The 22,048-nt window shown below is 35.1% G+C and overlaps 1 protein-coding gene across 9 annotated transcripts in view; it reads right to left on the reverse strand.

The window, feature by feature from the left end:
* Nucleotides 1-22,048, reverse strand: part of ARID1B (AT-rich interaction domain 1B) — a 551,542-nt gene that overhangs the window by 319,651 nt on the left and 209,843 nt on the right. For all 9 annotated transcript variants that reach the window (XM_078155060.1, XM_078155061.1, XM_078155059.1 and 6 more), the window contains exon 4: nt 14,077-14,187. In XM_078155060.1, the coding sequence (XP_078011186.1) occupies nt 14,077-14,187 (111 nt within the window). The remainder of the gene's footprint in view (nt 1-14,076; nt 14,188-22,048) is intronic.

Genomic DNA, 22,048 nt, shown 5'->3' on the forward strand with positions numbered 1-22,048 from the left:
TGAAATGACCTTGAGGTCCCTTTTGATGCTGAGGTTCCGAGATTCTGTGAAGCCTGAATTTTTCAGAGGAAAATTTACTACAATCATTTTAGGTTTTTCTAGCCATCCTTTTGTAATGGCTATTCCTTGCTCTGGCTGCCTACTTATTTTAGACAGGAAGGGTAAAATAAAGGTCAGCTTAACTCAGTCCATTCTGCTACCTGATAAAATTACCCTCCTCCCACCCCCCAAATGAATTAACAGAATCTAAAATTAGAGTTCAGGATTATCTGGAGAATTAATGCATCCCAGCTATTAAAGCACCTCTTCCCCTAACTATGAAACACAATTCCCTTCTTCAACCTGGTTCTTGATGCGCCCCCTCTCTCATCAAATTAGCTCCAACTTAAGTATTTGCACATTTATACATGCTGATCTACCCAGGAGAATACAAGCTCTCTGAAGGCAGGGACTGCATAGTTTTTTTTCTTCAAAGCCCCCAGCTCTTAAGCTTAATTAATGTATATTTAATTAAACTGCAATCTTATGTTTTGTTTTGAAAACAGTCGTTGCATTTCACAATGCCAAGGCTGAAATGGGCAGGGTAGGACAGTACAAGATCCTGTGGGAGTTCCTTCAATGTCACCATTCAGTATATCACATATTGATCAATTATATATTCTGCCATTCTATACATTTCTAAACATATAGTACTATGAAATGAAATAAAAATGAGCACAGAAGAGTGGCAGGGGTGGAGGGGGAGATGGAGAGATGGAGATAGGAAGAAGGGAAGACAGGTAGAGAAGAGGTCCTTAACAATGGATTGTAAAGTAAAGCAGGCAGACGTTTATCTACCATTCATGAGAACTGGGTTGTAATCCAGGCTCAGCCATTAAATAGCTGTGACAGAGCAAGGCACATAATCTATGTCACAGTTTCTTTGTCTGTTAAATACGAATGATGTTATCACAGTCAACAAAAACATTTCCTACCTCTTTCTGCAGATACTTTAAAGCTAAAATTATATAGCAATGTTGCTCTTACAGCAGTCAACCTTGGCAAGAACTATGGCTGGTAGCTTTATTCCTTGCTTGGCAGACTGTAAGGCTATCAACAGTGGCAGTCCCTTGGCTAATAAGAATTTCAAAGGTCACTGATAACCATAAAGTAGTAACACAATTATACCCCAAATTGCTTTGGTCAAGGTATTGGGGTTGCTTAACCCCTCGCAGTCCACACAATTGCATCAGGGTCAGGAAGAATTTTTATACTTCCTCTTTCATTACCATAGAAAAGAGAAAAGAAATCTAGCCAGCCAATCACAAGCAACAATTTTAAAAGCACAGAAACATTTCATAAACTAGGAAAGCCGTATGAAGTGCCCTTCCAAATTCATTTTCATTGCTTACAAAAGCCCAGTAAGCCAAAGTTCTAACTTCCTTTCCCTAGAAGACAATAGGAAGAGAAAATAAGAATTTTACCACGTAATCTACCAAGAAATACATTAATAAAACTTGTTCTACAATGTCCTTTTGTGATAATGCAAACATGTATCATACCTCTGGAAATTTAAGTTTCTTACAGTAATACAGCTCATTGGTTCAGGGATTAATTATGCAGCAGGTAAAAGAAAACAAAACAAAAAACTCTTAAAATTTGAAGGAAACTGGAGTCAAATAAACTTACAAAGTTGGTAGTTAGAGGGGGAAAATTTGAAGCATTCAATGGAAGTTCAAAAAGAAGAAGACTTAGGCTTGATGTAAATAAAAATTCATTATCAATTATGGCTGTCCAAAAGAAGAACAGGCTTGCGTTCAAGAAAATGACTCTCCCCTTACAAGATGTCTTCTTTTAAGATCTCAAGTATTTTGTAAAAGGCACTTTTGTTCAGGTATGGAGAAAAGATCTCTTCCAACTGTTTTTTTGTGAAAAAATACTAAGTGCTCGTAAAATTCAAGCTGCTCTTTATTACTGCTGCTCTTAATTTCTCTATCATAGTCTCCTCTAATTGTAACTGGTAAAGAACCAGTATGCCACAGGGATGTGAGGGTGCTGGACTTGTAATTCAGGAAGTGCTGGGTTCAAATCCTTCTACTGATACTAGCTGTGAGATGGTGAACAAATCTTGAGCCTCGGTTTCCTAATCTGTAAAATAAGACCACCAGTAATACCTCATCGGATTGTTGTGAGGATCAAATTAAATAAGTGATCAAAGGCATGCTGCAAATGTTCAATTTTTTTAATATAAATGTATGTTGCTGTTATTTCCACAGAGAGAATATACGAATGCCCACAAAATGAGCAGGCAGCAAATACTAATTTAGTTTCTTATTTATTTATCTATTGTAAAAGATAATGAAGGAAAGTCTTGTACCTTGATTGCACTTGTTACATTAAAATGCTTAGTGATCTCAATTCTTAGTATAAAAAATTCAGTATGAAATAAAAAATATATGGAGATTCAAACATTTTCATTTACTACTGAGAACTAGTGATTTTAATCAATGCAAACTGGTTATTTTTTTAAATAAGAACTTCCAATACAAAATTTAATGGGACCCAAACTCATTAATTTGTAAACTGTTCTTCAGTAGGTCAGTTTAATTAGCCAATGTTTGGTACTTAGATACTATGGCAATTTACTGAATTTCACAAACTATATCAAATGTTAGGTTCTCTTTGCCTCCGAACCACACTTTTTATTCCTATTCCCAGTCCTTTACCCAAGAAGAGAAATCTTTCAATGTTTGCAGGGTTTAGCAACTATTGTTTAAAAAAATAACAGTTTTGATATAAATGTACTTATTCATAATTCAAAGTAATTCCTTGGCCTTGATTCTCTAAGCAAAGATTCTAGTCTATAAACCGAAGGCAATAATATGAGTAACTAACTACAGTACTGTCTTAAAAAATAAAATGTGCCAAGTCCTCCAAGAAATGAATGTTTTAAAAGAAAAACTAGTCTTTTCTCTCTCTTCAAGCACACAGAGACATTCAGCATACAAAGAAATAAATTAATCAAAGGAAAATTAAAGTTTAAATGGGATGGAGGTGGAGAGGCTATAATAATGATGATATATATCAACTATGGGAGATAGTCTCCAAATAAAATGGTAAAAAACAAACAAAACCAGCTTCAATTACACAAAGGGATACTAAAGAATATACACTAATATTCAATATTGTCTGAGAAATGTATCATACAGTACAAGAAATGACGCTACACTGTTCTAATGATGGTCTCAGTGACCATCCAACTTTTCTCTAATTCACACAATAAAGTCCATGTTTAATTTTTTAACTAAATTCTCTCAATCTCAGTTCAGATTAGGGGAAAAATGTTCTATAGTCAAGGTCTTCACAACTGTTTATGTACAATGTATTGTCATTCATTCCATAAATACAAATTAACCTATACGATGGATAAGACAAGACTGGGGTATGAGGAGAACTGGGATGGTTAGGGGAGAAAGATTATAAACTGAGATAACACTTTGCCTCATGGAGTTTCCAATCTAATAAGGAAAATAACGTGTACACTAAAAAAGTTTAACTATAAATTTCCTTCTGTTGTAGGACATTGCAGGACATAAGTCTAATGACATTTTCAATCATGAAAATGCTTTTCTCTGCAAGTTCAAGCTTTTTGCTCCTTCCACCTTCTAATTTTAAGATAATTTTAAAGTAACATTGCGGACTTTTGCAAGAACAATGTAAGAAATGATAATTCTAGTGCAACTAACACCTACTAAGTTCTTTGGAACCATATCTTTCTGATCTCTGTATCCCCTCCACAAACATAACGCACGATACTTACTAGCAGTTTGGATTTTCTTCCTCATCTGACTTGTACTCCAACTTTACTACAAATCTGCATTCCCAAGGGCCCCTTTTGTATCTCTCTACTGCTTCCACAAAACCCTGCTTGGCCTCCAGAGTACAATAATTTTACCATTCTAGCTCTCCTGGTCTAAACATGGACATACTTCACCTTTTCCATAGGGGTTGATTATTTTTTTTAAGGCAATCACTAGCTACTAAATGGAAAGAATGAAACCAGATTACAGAATAAAAAATTACCATGTTATAAAGCATCCCCACCTAAAATAACCCCTTACTAAGCCATAAAAGGCAACTTCCTGAACTGACTAGTTCCATTCACTTTCTCTGGCTTACTTAAAACCAGCTTCTGATTACTTTCCACTTTGAGACTATTGACCCTCTGACCCCTTTCCCCCCACCAACCTCTGGACAGCACTTTCAGGCACCATTAGTCCACCACATTAACCACATGAGTCCATCCATTAAAGGTAAGAAAGAAAGCCTTTCTTCATATGGCTTCTATAACCAGGTTCCATATCAATGCCAATGGTTTCTGCATCCCATTAGTCAACTACATTCAAAATCTTTATCATCTTTCAATTTTCCTTTTTCCTTCATAGCCGATAGCTAATCACCAAATCCCATAGATTCTTTTCTTCCCTTTCCATTCCCACTATTACACTATGAATGCTTATAAGAACTTGTAGATAACATTAATTCAGGACAGAGTTATTAAATTAGATTTCAGAATGAGGAGTTTAAAAAGTTCTTCAAGCTGGAACAATCTAACAAAATTCACTGGTGATAAAGGCAAAATCCTGAACTTGAATAGAGTTCAGAATGAAGGATGTGATGGTCCTACTTTATGTCACACTGGTTTGATCTCAGCTGGCATCCTGTATTCTAAGAAAGACATCTAGACAGCTTAATAGAAGCAGTATCAAGGTTCAGAGAAAGACAGCCACAACAGTGAGAGGACTTAAAATTTTGTCGTGTGAACTGTAGGAACTGGAGGTATTTAGGTTACAGAAAAGAAGGCTAAGTGGGAACATAATAGCTATCTGCAAATATCCAAAGGCTATCATAAAGCATAAGGGTATGATTTATTTCTTGTAATTCCAAAGGACCCAGCCAGGAACAATGAGTAGAGAAGAAGAATTCCCTAACACACACGGCTCTAAAAATATCACAGGCTGCCTATGACATTTTGTCGTTGTAGCTGGTATTCAAAATCAGTTTCAACCACCATTTGTAATGAATGTTCTAAAAAGGATTTATGCTTCAGGTGGAAGGGTTGTTTAAATCAATGATCTCCAAATTTTTTGACTGTATACTCTTATTAGTAAAAAAAAATGTGCTTTTACTTATAAATTCTATAAATGAATGAACAAAGTATTTATTAAGGCTTGCTATGTGCCAGGCACTAGGGACATAAAAACAAACAAGCTACACAGTCCCTGCCCTCAAAGAGTTTAAATTCAAATAGGGAGCACAGAACAATGACACATCTGTAATCCTTACTGCTGAGGAACCTGAAGTCTAGAGGATCTGGGGAGTTCAGAGTGGCAATCAACCAACAAGTGTCATGGACTAATTCAGTGAATGCCACCCTAGGAGGAAAGGGTTATCAGGGTGCCTTAGAGTTTTAAACAGGCCCAGGTTGGGAAAACGGGGCAGATTAAAGTTTTCATACTAATCGGTATTGGAGACCCCACATAAGGTGGAGCTAGCACGGTAAGGGGCAGCGAGAGTGAGTGGGGACTAGAACAGGGCAATACAAGGTAGGGGGAAAAACCAACTGAAGGAGAACTCAGGGAGTCCGAGTTCTGGTAGAAAGAGGAGGCAGAAGCACATGACTTAAATCAATGGCCAAGAAACGAATGCAACATGGCAGGCCTGGGAAAAGGCCAGATACATGAAAATTCACCAGTCAGAGCTATGGGTACAATAACAGTATTATATACAATATTTAAAAAAACAAAACAAAACACCAACACCACAAATAGAAACTGAAGCTGAGGATGGTTAAAATTATTTTTTCAAAGTCATATAAGTTGTCTGAGGCCTCTCTATTTTGGAGATCCCTACTTTAGATGATCTTGAAATTCATTTTAAATCTACCAACCTATGATTTTTTTTTGCCCACTTCAGTAATATTATCCTTGTCAAATACCAAGTGTTGCATATAGTAGGTATTTAATTTAAATTTAAACATAGTTATATTTTAATAGTTGGGGTAAGGAACAAAGAGGAGAGTGATAAAATTATTTTCAAATAGCCAGGTTTTTAAAAAATATATTTCATAACTCTCAAAATGCTGTACGTTAAATATTTGTATTAATAATTAAATTATCTAGAATCATATAAATGAACTGATCAATACCAAAAAATGTCTCCTGCAGCCATATATGAATGTTAGGTAAAAATATTTATTGTTATTATGATTGACCTTTCACCCATAACTTTTGTATATACTGGTGACTAGGATACATAAAGAACTCTTTATCAAACAAAATTTTTTGGAAAAAAAAATCATTACATACATACAACACCCCTCTTTCAACTTCCAAGTCAAAATCATGTAACATTTTAAAATTTTTTGATGTATAATAAGTGAGAAAAGCCTTTGAGAAAGCTTAGTCACTTTTCCACGGCCTTAAGCTCCACCCTCCCTCCCTTATTCCAGGCTTAAACAAAGTTCAGTGGGGCATCAAGCTGCCTGTTTTAAATTATAGTCTGTATTTTAAAATAGAATGCATGCACGACATGTTCCTAAAGCTAGAGGGTGGGAGTGTTATTCACTGAAAATTGAAGGCTTGTTGAGTCAATAATCTTCTTCCACAGAGTAACAATTTTCAGCTAAAATTTCTTGACCCAAACAAAGGAAAACAAGACCATTCAGTTATTTCAACACTGCAGAGAGGGCAAAAAGAAAAAAAAATGTGAGAAAGGAAGAGATCTCTCAAATTCTATCCTGTGAGGAAGAGTAGATAACTTCACTGTCAGGTAAAGACTTCTAGGAACTATTTCTCTCCCTAACTTGACAGTCTGGATTTAACATATCCCAAAATAGCTACTTCCATTCTAAAGAACCATAAAAGCAAATACCCAGAGTCCACAATTACCATCATGGACTGCAGCAGGATGTATATCCCTCCCTCATTAAATAAAATAGAAACATTCCTCAAAAGGTGAGTGCGAAGTGAAAGTCTGCAAACTGAATTCTAAGTTCCCACTGACTTCGATGACATGAGGTGAGATGCATTCCTAATGGTCAATCCATGAGCAACACTGGGAAAAGCAGTTGACTATAAGGCATGTCAGTGGTAGTAGCCAAGGCAGGCACAGGACAGCACAAAGATAGAAAGAGGGAGGAGCTCTCTCTCCAGGCATTTCAGTGCTACATTCCAGGAACTGTAGTCATAGGAGGAGAAAGGTTTTCTGTCTCTTTATACTAGTAACTCTCTCTCTTTTTTTTTTAATTTCCTAATCAAAGATATAAAAAAAATCGGAGACACAGATGTCCAAATCACTTCTTCCACATCTGCCAATATCCACAATAAGACAAAAGTCTTATTGTGGTTTTAGTAGATGTATTATAATAGTAATTTTTATTTGTTCTATTTTTTTCCACTATTTCTCCTCTCAGCAAACCAAGACTGTACCTAGGGATTAGGTTCCAGATATTCTGGTGGTAACTATTCTTAACTCCACCTTGTCTATGTTGTAAAGCCTTGAACCCAGGGCCAAAATACTACAAGGAGCCATAGGCCCTTGATAATGTTTAATCCTACATCTTCAGATAAATTATGTTAAATTTGTATCCTGCTTTGTAAATTATACCTTGGAAAAACTGTGTATGCTAACTTTGTTGGAGACAGGCAATGTTAATTTAAACCAATCAATCAAACATATATTGAGGACCATTTATCTATCCCCTCTAAAATTAGGTTCTTTCTTCCATTACTAAAAGTACAAGGCTTGCAAATTTTTAATATTTTGCCTTTCCTAAAATGCATTTTTTTACTTGTCCTTATTCATTTGCACTATCCACTTTTGTCCAATACAGATTTAAAAAAAAAAAAGCAGGCTCAATGAATGACTTGGGTAAACAAGATTGCTTGGGGGCATGTTGAACCCATTTAGGGTTTTGTTGACTTTTTTTTTTTAAAAAGGATTTTGGCATATCACTGGAATGCAAATGGCACTGCTAATTACAAATAAGGATTACTTATTCATTAAAACAGGTCAAAAGAGCTTGACCTAGAACCAGTCAGTGAGTATTTTAAGTTGCTACATATATTGATTCTTATAAAGTAGTCAGTATTTCAGAATTTTTACTGATTTAGATTCATCTGCCCCAAAACGAAGAACTTTTACTACACAAAATGGTGAAAAACAGATGCTTCAATTAAATCATACTAACTACCTGATCAAGCTGGTTATTTTTAACCAGACTGATGAGGTGTTTAAAATGGTTTAAAAAAATAACCATTATTATCATATTTTATTTTTTTCCCTCTTTCTTTGAAAATACTTTACAAAGTAGCATAATGCCACTAAAAAAATTAAGTGAACAAAACAAAGTCTTATGGTCTCAGTGAAAGATAAAAAACTTTTTCGTGAATCTTAAGCCCCCTCAAAAGTCTCCTTGATGACAATTTTCCAACCATTCTTAGTCAATATACACTGTTTTATAGCCTCTCTTTCGGAACAACCTTCATCTGTTACCTCATTCATAGAGCCAAACACCTATCTTCTGTAAATGCCACACGACCAAGCTTTTGCAGTCAGTCTCTTACTGTCTAAAAGAACAAGATATTTGTCAGCAAATCACAGTAAAAAGTACACTTTGAACTTCATGGGTTATTGGCATCAGGATCTCCATAACTAGCATGTATGGGAAATGCAATCATTTTAAGTGCTTATTAGACTTCTTAAAACACAAACTTTGTGGCAATTCTCTCCAGAATTAGCTATTTCAGAAATCAAGAAAAACAACTGATGACAGTCATAAAAAAAAATACTATTTTACTAAGAAATTAAAGACCAATCAAACCCTTTCTTACAATGATTTATATTAACACAGCAACCATGAAAATATAAGAGTTTATACATTAAACAAAAGTGTTCTGAAAACCCTAAAAGTAAACAAAATTGATCTTCCTAAGGAGATACTCCCTTTATTACTTCAGACACCAATAACAGGGTTCCAAAAGAGTATTTCTATGGATGTTAACGTGTTAACACTTTTAGGACGTGATGCTTCAGTGCATCAACTTCAGACATGATCAGATGAAAATATATTCAATTCCAAACGCATAGATTCTTTTTAAAAAGAAACGTAAGTAACAGTTGTTTTGATTTTTTTTTAATGTTAAAAGACATGAGGTTAGGTATAGCTGAGAAGCTATAACTATAATTCTTTCAAAATAGAATAAAAAATGTATGCGTAAGGAATTTATATCAAAAAATATTATTTTTCCTCCATAATTTGGTTCCTTTTTAAATTGAGAGTTCCATAAATTCGGCCTCTCTATTTTACCAAAATCCAAAATGAATTCAACTTACAGTATGTTTTTAAGTTGTGAACTATAATGTAGCAAGGGACTGGGAATCCAACAGCTCATTTCACCACCATTAGACAGATACAGAGATAGTTACACACATATGTATATATGTGCATACACACACACACACATACATACATATATGCTTGCAATTAATAATAGGAGAATTAGTGGGTGAGAATTGGGGAGAACGTGAAGGGACATAGCTGTGGACAGAATTCCAGTGTGAAAATTCTCTCCACCAACACACTCAGCCACACCAAATAAATGACAATATTAACGAGTCAGTCATCTGCAGCACTGAGCTTAAGTGGCTAGCCCAAGCAAGTATGTCTCATTGGAAGGACTTGGAGCCTAGGTCTTCTAGACTCCACAGTCAGCCTTCTATCCATTATAACATGGAGTTTCATAGTAGTAGTAGTAATGATTGCCATTGCTGAAGTAATAATAATAAAACACAACATTATATATTTTGGTCCAGTTCCTATCCCTAGCTTTCCACAAGGGAGACTGTCCTATATATGTAACATAAAGATATTTTAATGAATATTCTCTCATCCTTCTGAGATCTGCTTCTATTAAGCAGAAAAATACATATTAACTATGGCTCTGGGACAACATGAAAACAAATGTATCACTGACCATTGGTCTTACACTGAACTTTAGAAACTATTTGCCAACTCTAAAATAGAATCTAATAAACTACTAAAAATTAACACTGACTAGAGAGATACTATAATAATAAAGCTTGATATGTATATATGTAAATCAATACAAATGAAATATCAACTTCCTGGAAAGATTAATTTATTTTAAAAACCTAGTCAAGAGAAGAATCTAAATATTTTGGCTTCGAGTAGCCAAGAGAGATCAAACATGCAACAATTAAGGAAAAGCCAAAGAAAACACTTAGGTCAGATATGGGAGTAAGGGTGGAATTACATATCTATCTCAATGGAAGTACCAAGATTTTATGTAAAGAGTATTGTTATTCCAGTTTCAGCTCTAATATATTGACTTGGGAGCACAGGAAATTATCTAGTATCCATCTCTGAAGGCTGTTGATCATCGCGTACATTTCACTGCACACTTCACCAGACATTTATAACTAGAAACATCCCTCCTTCTAGTATAACAAGATAGAGGACATTCAAATGTCTTCTGTGATTTAATTTATCAGCAAAACTGAATGGTCATAGATTGACATAACTACCATTTGTAAAGAATGAGTAAAAACCATGTAATGAATCTACAAATGGCCCAACAGCATATTCCAATGTGAATCAGTCTTGAGTACCTAAAACATCAACTTTGCCAAATTAGATCTACAAAACTGAAAACAAGACAAGCTTGGTTGGTAAGGTGGGTTTGTGGTATAATTGGCTGAATGCCAATAAAGCTATTTCACGCACAACCAAAAACCACCACCAGTCTGAGGATAGGTAAAGCTATATTATGACTAGTTTAATAATCAATGGCTCCTGTTGATTATATTGAGACACTATAAATCACAAGATCATAGATTTAAAGTAGAAGGGGACCTGAGAGAGCATATAGAGCAAGCTCTTCATTTTACAGAGGTAATCTAGGGCAATAAAGATAAACTAGCTGGTCCGAGATCAAATAAATGACCAGGAGCACTGGTAGGATTCCAATTCAGCTCTCTGACCTAAAATCTAATATGTTTTTCCAATGAACAGTAGTATATACAAGCAATTACCCTTCAAATAAGTATTGATAAAGAATATAGGCTCGGGGGCAGCTAGGTGGTATAGTGGATAGAGCACCAGCCCTGGATTCAGAAGGACCTGAGCTCAAATCTGGCCTCAGACACATAACACTTACTAGCTGTGTGACCCTGGGGAAGTCACTTAATCCCATTGCCTAGCAAAAAAAAAAAAAAAAGAATAGAGGCTCATATGCAGCACCCTAAAAGTGCCTAAGAATGAAATAAAATGGAATATGGTCACAACAGAAAATTCATTAGGCACTGGAATATAATGACATAAACATCAACTTAAGACATATCAGAAAAAAATATATATATATATGTGTGTGTGTGTGTGTATGTATACACACACACACACACACACACACACACACACACACACACACACACACACATACACACCCCTAGATCCAGTGTCAGAGTTACACTATACGTGGAAGTAACGAATAAGAAACAGGATATATGCAGGAGAAAGAGCCCTAAAAAGGCCCCTGAGCTTGATATCTATCTTTACTGCTCATAGAAACCTGAGTAAGATAGCGTCTTTTAGCCTCAGGTTGGGGAAAGAAGCTTCTCTCGGCCTTAGTTTCTACCTCTGTCAAATGAGGGAGTTAGACATATAATCTCTAAGGTCACTTCCACCTTTAAATCTATGACCCTATAAATATGTAAGTCACTTACCATTACTGAAAATGTGATTTCCACGTAGACAAGCTGGTTTTCATAAGAATCAGAAAATCTATTATTTGCTTTGGAACCATTCAGAGAAAATGGTACTTCTAGGATTCTTGTCATATCCTCCAAAAGATTACTGTATTACGGGGTAGCTAAGTGGTACAGTGGATAGAGCACCCACCCTGGAGTCAGGAGGACCCGAGTTCAGATGTGGACTCAGACACATAAAACTCACAAGCTGTGTGACTCAGGGAAAGTCACCCCCAATTGCCTCACATAAGGGGGGGAAAAAAAGATTATTGTATTAGCTCTGACTAATAGGATGCATACATCCAGAATAACCCAATATCTTTTTTAAAAATTGTGATAAAGGAACACGCTGCTAAAGATCTCAAAAACAAATAGCCTAAGAGATCGAAATGCTGAACAACTTACAAGGACTGTGAATTATTAACTGAAAACAATTAGTCAATAATGAATGTTAGCAGCTCCCTCTTTATAATACTGGACACGGGGAAAGAAGGATTCAAGGATAAGGAGGGCAATGAAGCAGACTTCCCAGAGCAGAGCTTTTCAATTATTTAATCTGTTATAACAGTTCATTTCCTCATTAGTTTTTCTTTACAGTTGGTTGTCAACCATCATTTACAAAACCCTTAATCTGAGAACAGGAGAAAGGAGGATTTTAAAACATATCCAATAACTCCAAAATACAAAAGTTACCGCACAAGAAACACTGCACACTTCCAAACGCTCCTAGACAAAATGCATACGAGCCAATAAGAACTCTGCAAACCTGCTACAGCACAAATATACAACTCCAACAAAAAACACTAAGAAATCAGACATGGTAGCACAAAAATAGAGCAAAGTAAAAAAGTTCATGCACTTCTTTTTGCAGTCCATTCTAGGAACCCATTTTAATTTCATAAAACAGTTTCTGAATGTTCAGCAAAGATCATACTTGATCAACAAATGGCTCAAGAAACTTGGATGAGACGATGAATGACCACATGCCCCTCCAAACCACCAGCTAACCTCCATTCACAGTAAAACAGCCAGAGAGTCAAGAAAGTATTCTGAGAATGTAAACAGTCCATTGATTTTTTCAGACACGAATACTGTTAATTACGGATATCAAAAATACATGCAAAACAGAAGATTAAAGCAAAGTTTAAACCTTGCAGCTAGCACTTACCTCCTAAAATGCTAAATGAGTATTATTAATTCCAAAACATGTAAGGTTAGGTAGAATATATGTGTTTAACAACCATCTCATTACCAATGTTTATTCTCGAGTATTCATAAACTAATACATTATATCTTGGTTCATTCATCCCTGAGGCTCAAATAAAAACAAATGCTATACCAGCTTTTAGTTAATTTCCATCCTTCAACAATCATTTTTAATGGAGTTTATGAGCCATACTGATTGCTCTATGAATACATCAGAATATTTTTAAGAAAAAAGTAAGAAAGTTGTCTTTCATTTTATAAATAGATTATTTAAGATTGAAATAAATCAAGTATAGATAAAACTGTCTAAAACGATTATCTGGAACTAAAAGAAATTTTATTAATTTAAGCGCTTCAAAGGGATGACGTACATAACACACGTAAGACAAACACTGAGTTTTGTATACGTCTACCACGTGAGTGCACACTGGTTGTATTTCACAAATTTTTCATTTTTAATAGTAAAAGAGAAATACTTCTGTTGGAGTGAAAAAAATGGGATAAGGAGACTCAAGGTAAAATGAGCCATTCTTCCACTACTAAAAGGTTAAAAACAAAAACTGCTATAGAATCCTTTAATGTTTTATTTCATCAGTTAGACTTAATGAAATTTTTTCAGGGGGTGGGGGTGGGAAAGTGGGGTTGAGCATAGGAGCGTATGGGGGTGGGAATGGGGGTATTTATCTGTGTATGGATATACACATAGACTAAAAAGCAACAGAAAAAAGAAATTTTTAACTATTAAAATCAGCAAAAAAAAAATATGACAGAAATGTTATTTCTTTTATTGATTATGGCCAATGATGGAAAAGTCTGCAACTGAAATAATTACCAAAGAGAGTTCCCTTAGGAAAGACTACCATCAGAATTAATGTTAATTACTTACAGCATCTGCCTTCTAAAATTATACCCTTTGAAAAGAAATATTCTGCAAAACCCCAAAACCAGATTTCTAGTTCAGGAGTTTCTTCCCATCTCTCAAATTAACAGAGGCGCGATACACAATGGCTCATTTTTCAATATATTAATTACATTTCCAGAACAGGCAGATTAATGTCTTACTGGTAAACTTGATGGTCTTTCTTGCTGTATGAGGCTCAAGTCTTCATGGTTGGGCTTTCCTGGTGCCATAGGAGGTTGAGATCTAGTTCCATAGCCTTCCTGAGACATGTCCTAAACAAATACAAAACAAAGGAAATTTATAACTATTTGTCAATGGATAATGACATAGTAGGCAAATTAGAAAATAATTTAAATAATTTATTTTTCAATGTATATCTTCACAAGTTTTATTTTAGCAAAATCATAAATATGCTATGCTTATTATGACTTTCAACATTTTATTTATAAAACAGAAATATTTTTGATGGTGAAAGAACTACTCAAGAGCAGTGTACAATTTAATTATGAGAACAAATAAAATTATCTAATATTTGGGCTGTGCAAAGAAAGAGTAAAAGAACTGAAACCAAACTCTCCAATAGGTGTTAAAGTCCTATCTTATGACTAAATATTAATTTAGATAGATTATCCTATAGTATTTCCTCTAAAAAAATTAGCATACTCAGCAACTTCAGCAACTTGTTTTGTTACTCATTTATCTTCCATAATCCCTGCCTGAAATACCATTATAAATAATTATTAAGTTCACAATGTCCTCGATGGTTAGCAAATTAAAGAAAAAATGCACAGAATTATGCCCATTAACCTGGCACTGTTTTTATGCATTGCAAAGGAAAACCAGGGTACTGGGACTTGTGCAGTTCTCACAAATTTGTTACAGCATAATAAACTGATTCTAAAGTCTTTTCTTACACGTTCTCAAATATTTTAACAAAGATATTTATTATCGGTGGTTGAAACCCTTTGCTAAAACAATGTTATGTAATCCAAACTACCATGCTATGTGAAACTTACTTTATACAAGCAAGTTCCTGCTCATTTACAGATCTCTAGCTGAAGAACGATGCCACAATGCTAAATATTTATTCCTTATGACAGCCATTTACACCTGCAGTCAAGGAGGAGGGCAGAATGTGAAACACTCATTATAGCACGTCTAACTGGCACGACAACCTGAAGAACCAGTTTCTGATTATGGAGACGAAAAGGGGAAAGAAAACATCACACCTTCAAAGTTTCTGTCCCCCCATTCTCCTAAACAGTTCAACTCAGTGCGAAATAGAACACATTTTTATTTCCCTTTTCCAATGTTCATGTCACTTAAATGCTGTTTATAAAAATATTTTTCAACTAAAATTTTATAAAAAGCTTCTCCTTGCCCCACCCCTTTCTCATACAGTACACACACACTTTAAATTACATAGCTTCTTAAAAAAAAAAAAAAAGAAGAAGAAGAAGAAGAAGGGAGCTGGAGCCAAGAAACTTTGGTTCAATAGCTGCACTCCTCAGAGTAGAAACTCAACAAATTAGGCTTAACTAGCTAAGGTACTGGTGTAGTCTGGATTCACCTAGGCTTTGCATAAAAAAGCACACCAAATAAACAACAATATTCTACATTCAACCATTTCTCCCTCAGAATGAAATAGCACAGATGTTAATCAGGAGACAGAGCAGAATTAGATAAAGGTGACTGTTAAAAATTTACTGTCTTCCCTTGCACCAAAACTAAATCATAATACTTTAGGTTCTTAGTGTTGTAAGGACAATAAGGTCCCAGATCATCGGCATGCACATGGCAAGTAAAATCAAGGGACCTTTGAAAGGGCAACTTTTCAATTTGGTTACCAGCAGAGGGTAACAATTAGGCTCACTGGTGACAAAAACTGATGGTTGAATGATTATTATCACTCTTCCCCCATCACACACACACACACACACACACACACACACACACACACACACACACACTTACTTCTTCCCAATCCCAGATTTCTACTTGTAACAGCCCTCCCTGCTGCGTAGACCAGCAGGTTCCTGTGGATTAACATCTAGGGCTTAAAATCAACACAGGGCACAAGGCCTCCATTCAGTAGACTTCACCCTATTACAAAAGCACATAAAGGTGCAAAAGACAGCTTCACAATAGGCAAACAAATGAACAAACCTCTGCTTTCCTTTTAAAACACACACACAGACACACACACACACACACACAGACACACACGGCTTCTAGTCACTGCACAGACCCTCGTAATAAACTTCAGCTAAAGAAACAGTAGCAACAACAGATTTGCTCTATGTCCAATCTTTAACTTCGTTTTACTCCCTATATTCACAGCTAAATAAATTCCAGCTTTCTAAGAGTTTTTTTAAAAAGCCCATTACAAGAGGAATCAGTACAAATTTCAATTTAGATGCTGTCCTTTCAGAAACAAGATTACCCCCTCACTAAACTGACAGAGTATGGAAGACATCAGAGTATATTCCTGAGACATTAAAGATGACATTTCATGCTTTCAAAATTCAAAATAATTAGCTCCTTCCAAAACTGCCACCACTCTAACCGCCAAAACATTTTAGATAGTGTATTCAGAAATAAAACTAACAGAATAAATTTCCTGAGAATGACCCAAGGTGGAACGTAGGTACCGATCAGGTATTGGTGGCCTGGTCCTCCTCAAAATAATTAGCTCAAAATCAGAGATTAATTAAGACAACGTAGTCAACATCAACATCAACAACAATCATAGTCTTGATCCCATCACTACCAAATGTTTCAGCAGAAATCACCATTTTATGCTTGGTCTATATATTTTTTCTCCTCTCTACTTGGGGAAAACATATACAAACACATATATAAACACTGCATATGAAATCAAGTCACAAACAATGACTATTATATTTTAAAATGTAGGAACTTCTGTTTCCAAAGCCATCTTTACTTTGGGGTATATTTATTTTCAATACGACACTTGGAATATTGACAAATGAGCACACACACTATGACACAGCACATGACCACCTCATCTAGCCATAATAGCCTAGAAAGGTTCCATGAAGTCAGGGATTGCTCCTTATTCTTTCGACTCTTCATGGTCCCTAAAATAGTGGGTGTGCACATATGTAAGAGCAAACACATTCAACAGTTACTTGTTGAACAAATGAGGTTAAGATTCAACTGAAAAGGAAAGAATTCTTTTAAAAAAATCTTTACATTTGGAAACATAATTTATCTGGTTATTTACAAAGATTTAAATGAGTTCAGGAGAGAGACAGAGACAGAGAGACACACAGAGAGAGAGAGAGAGAGAGAGAGAGAGAGAGAGAGAGAGAGAGAGAGAGAGAGAGAAGAGAGGCTGTTTTCAATACACAAAAAGACAAAGATATAAAATAGAAGGATAGCCTGTTATGATGTAGAAATAGACTACTACTAAGCTTGTGGAACGTGGTTTTTACTTTAAGGTTTGTTTTTTTTAAGCACAGTAATTTCTCTCTTCACTTCATCAACAAACTTGCAAATTCATGATTACTCATGACAGCTTTCATAAGCATGCTTTTTATGAATCAAAGAGAAAATGTTTTTTTCTAACAAACTAGAAGTGTGAAAATAGTAGTCCCAAATGCCCAAATGAGTTGGTTAAGAATTTTCACAGCACCATAGAATTTGAGAGCTGGGAAAGAAGTCTGGCTATCAAGTCACCCATCTTATACATGGAAAGAATTCCCAATATAGAACACTGACCTCATGGGCATTCAGCTTCTGTGTGAAGACCTCTAGGGGACGGGAAGGAACCTACACCACCTTTCTTTTCAGGGAAACTATTCCATGTGTAGATAAGCTTTAACTTTTAGGAAATTTGTTCCTTTACATCTTCTAACCATTGCTATTGAATTACCCCTCAGAAGCTAAAGACCAAATTTAATCTCTCCTCCACAGGATAGCCTTCAAATACTTGAAGAAGCCTATCATGGAGCCTTCATTCTCCAGGATAACACCCCCAAGTTCCTTCCAGAGATGCACAGAGATTCAAGGCCCTTCACAATACTGGCTACTCGCTGCTGGATACTCTCCGGCTTATGAAAGTTCTGCCAAAATTGTGATGCCCAGAACTGAACACAATACATGAGGCCTGACAAGTGAAGAGTACAGCAGAACTGTCACTTTATTGGAAGCTCTGCTGGTCTTAATTCTGGGTGATGTATCACATCACTGATTATCTTAAAAGCTTGTGGTTCACCATCTTGGAGAGCAATTTGGAACTATGAAAATAAAGTGCCTAAAATGTTCATGTCCTTCAAACCAGAGATTCATTATTAGGCTCATACCCCAAGAAAGCCATCAATAAGAAGAAAGTCCCTCATATTCCCCAAAGTATTTATAGCATCACTTTTTGTGATAGCTCAGAACTTGAAACAGAGGACATGCTCATTGGGAAATGGCTGAATAACCTTTGATTCATGAATGTAATGGACTACTACTGTGCTATAACAAATGATGTGTGAGGAATACAGAGAAGCATGGAGAGACCAACATAAACTGATACAGAGTGAAGTTAAGTAGAACCGAGAAAACCATCCACAGCAGCCACAAACAATGTAAATGGAAAGAAAACCACACACCAAAAAAATCAAAAGGAAATGCAACAAAATGGTAAAGATAAAGAATAACTTGGATGAAGAAGGATGAGAGGACACTCCCCACCTACCCCTCTGTGGAGGTGGGAAGACTACAGGTGTCACATATTGTGACTGTTTTCATATGTATTTGATGCATTGTTTTCATACTTGTTTGATGTATCCATTGGTTGCAGCAACTTTTTTTTCCTCTAAAAAAAGTTGTCATATGAGATGGCTCACTGGAAGGGGGAAGGGGGAGAGGAGAACTACTTGGGATAACTGGTGAATAAAAGAAACAGAAAGATTACAATAAATACTTTTTAAAAAAGAAAAAGAAAAAAACCTTGCAATTCATCAGTTCTCATTTCTTCTTCAAAACTCCCACCTAATTATGTCCCATTTTGTACTTACGCAGTTGATTTTTTAATACCAAAGTATAAATACATCTATCAAACTTCTTCTTGTTAAAGAAAGTTTATTGCTCTAGCCTTACAAAATGCCTTGAGAGCCTTAACTTTATCATCCACTCTGCTAGCTATACCTCCCAACTTGGTGATGAGTAAACCATTTACATCTTTATCTAAATCAGTGATAAAAATCAAATAGTGCAGATCTCTGGAAACATCCTTTGGCACTGACACTGCATTCCACATTAACAAACAATTCTTTTATTCAGATACCCAACTAGTTCTGAATTCCTCTAACTGTAGTATCATCCAATTTATATCACTCTACTTTCTCTCTAAGAATAGTATGAAATAATTTATTAAAAGCTTTGCTAAAATCTAAGCAGTCAGATAAGTGTCACAGTGGATACAACACTATGCCTGGAGTCAGGAAGCCCCATCTTCCCGAGTTCAAATTTGACCTCAGACATTTACTACCTGTATAACCCTAGGCAAGTCACTTAACTCTGTTTGCCTCAGTTTCCTCAACTGTCAAGTGAGCTGGAGAAGGAAATGGCAAAACATTCTAGTATCTTTGCCAAGAAAATCCCAAAACATGGCCACAAAGAATCAGAAATGACTGAAAAATAACTCATCAACAAAAGTCTAAGTAAAATATATACACAGAATTCCTTTTATCTACTAGGATAGTAATCCTGGGGGGGGGGGAGGAAGCAAATTAGCTTATTTTAGCAGAACCTATTCTCAAAGAAGCCATGCGAGCTCTCTGCAGTCATTGCTTTCCTATCTAGATCTTGGCAAATCATGACTTTAATAATACGTTCTAAAATTTCCCAGGAATCAAAGTCAAGCTCTCTGGCTTATGGTTTGTTAAAGCCATCATCTTTCTTCTCGCTGAAAATCAGGACATTTTCACTTTTACAATTTGTGATACCTCTTTTATGTGTTCACGATTTTTCCAAAAACTTACAAAAGTAGTTCATTAATCATATTTGCCAACTTTTCAGGAACAATTCTTTAAATGGTCAGATGGAAAATATCTTTACTTAAATTTCAAGAAAATATATAGTTACTAGAAGACACAATGGATTTATAAGGCCAGTAAGGTAGAATTAAAAAAAAAAAACCACCACATTTTATTTTACATCCAAGGATGTAGGTACTTATAGGCCAAGTAACTTGAATTCATCAAGGGCCACTACTATCTCTGCTTGTAAGGCTAATAAATTTCCTGTTAGACATTTTTGTTCTTTTCTTTACAGTGTAAAGGTTCTGTTCATTCCAGAAGAAAAAAAAACAGGTGGAACATGACCATCTGTGCCATAGCCTCATCTCCATATAACAAGAATAGGTTTTATGTCTTATTTGATCATCTTTTTTGTCCAAGGCTCAGTCTATTCTGAAGAAAAGGCTAGTTTGTAACAAGGTCTCCTATTCAATATTCAATATAAATTCAATAAACAAAGAAAATCTTTAAATAGTCAAATGAAAATTATCTTCACTTCAATTTTAGGAAAAGATATGACTAGCCAAAGATACAATGAATGTGGCGTTAGTGAGGTAGAATGAAAAAAAAATTAATTCTATTTTAGATACCAATTTCTATTAGAGTTGGTTTACATAAAATTCAAACCTTAATCATATCTGAATTTCAATAAAATGCAGAATGAATCAGGATCACTATAGCAATAATCACATTTAACAAGTAAAGTAAATGAGATTCAGAAATGGAAATGCATCAATATTGGGAGGTGCAACATGTCTGGGAAGGGAGGTTTTCTAAGAGAAAATCTCATAATACAATTTTACTTCTGAATTCCCTATCCTAGTCACTACACCAAGCACAAAATCTAAGATAAAGCACAAAAGAGCCTCAACCACATTGGCAAAAAGTAGTTCAGGAGTAGCTGACAACCATTTAGTAACTATCTTCCAGAAACAGATAGAATTAAGTAGGTGGTGACAAGGGGATGAATGCAGTAGTATGTGGAATATTGTGTAAAATATGATAGAGTTACAGACTTAATAACAATTCGTGGAATCTCTGACTTGAAATTTTAATACAGACATGAGAGTGGTTGGCAGGAGGTTGGGGGATGGGGGGACATTCATTAGCTGAAGGCTGTAAACCCATGTGATAGTGAAATAAGTATTTGACAAAGATTTTAACAGCTGTGTATAGGATAAACTGATCATAAAAATGACCAAGGACAAGACTGATTGTTATGATAATTTTTTTAAAAAGTGACTGAAATGTTTGTTAAATGCTTTTATAAGCGGTTAGGGGAGATACAGGAGTGAAAAACAGCTGGGGGGGAGTTAAAACCTAATTCAGAAACAAAAAGAAATACTAGGCACATAAAATATAATCCAACTTGTAATTGGATTAAACAATCCAATCAAACAACCCAAAAAACCTGACAGATTGGTTAAGAAAACAAAACTTCAAACTCTATTTACAAGAAACACATCTAAAAAGCAAACATACACACAGAACAAAACTCAAGAGGCTGGACCAAAATTTACTATGTATCAGGTGAACACAAAAAGCAGGAAATTTTATTGTGTCATCAGAGAAAGTGGAAAAACAAACCAAACCAAAACAAAAAATCACTATATAAAGAGTACAGCAAGGCAATAACATTATATTGAAAGAAACATCCATCACTATCATAATCACTATCAATACTAAATGTGCATCCTCTAAATACCATAATATCTAAACTGCGAAAGAAAAATAAATTGACTTATAAGAATACACAGATGGTAACAATAATACAGAAGACTTTAAAGTCCCTATCTCAGAGTTGAACAAATCTAAGAGAAAAATAAGGGAAAATATAAAACTAAATAAATAGTGGACAAATTAGAACTAAAAGACTTATAATACCTTCTAGATTGGACCACTGAAGAGCATGCATATTTTTCAGTCCCTGACAAAACTTTTATAAACATCAGTCATCACAGATCCATTCAGATAGAAATAATATTTACTTCTTTGTGACATCATTATTACAGAGTTTCATATAAAAGCAAAACTCTTCAACCAATGAAGATCAATGCTCAATTTGCACTTTATAATTTTAAATTCAAATTAAATTTAAAAT

This window comes from Phascolarctos cinereus, unplaced genomic scaffold (genome assembly GCF_003287225.1).
Source record: "Phascolarctos cinereus isolate Bilbo 61053 unplaced genomic scaffold, phaCin_HiC Scaffold_5;HRSCAF=322, whole genome shotgun sequence".
Taxonomy (NCBI): Eukaryota; Metazoa; Chordata; class Mammalia; order Diprotodontia; family Phascolarctidae; genus Phascolarctos; species Phascolarctos cinereus.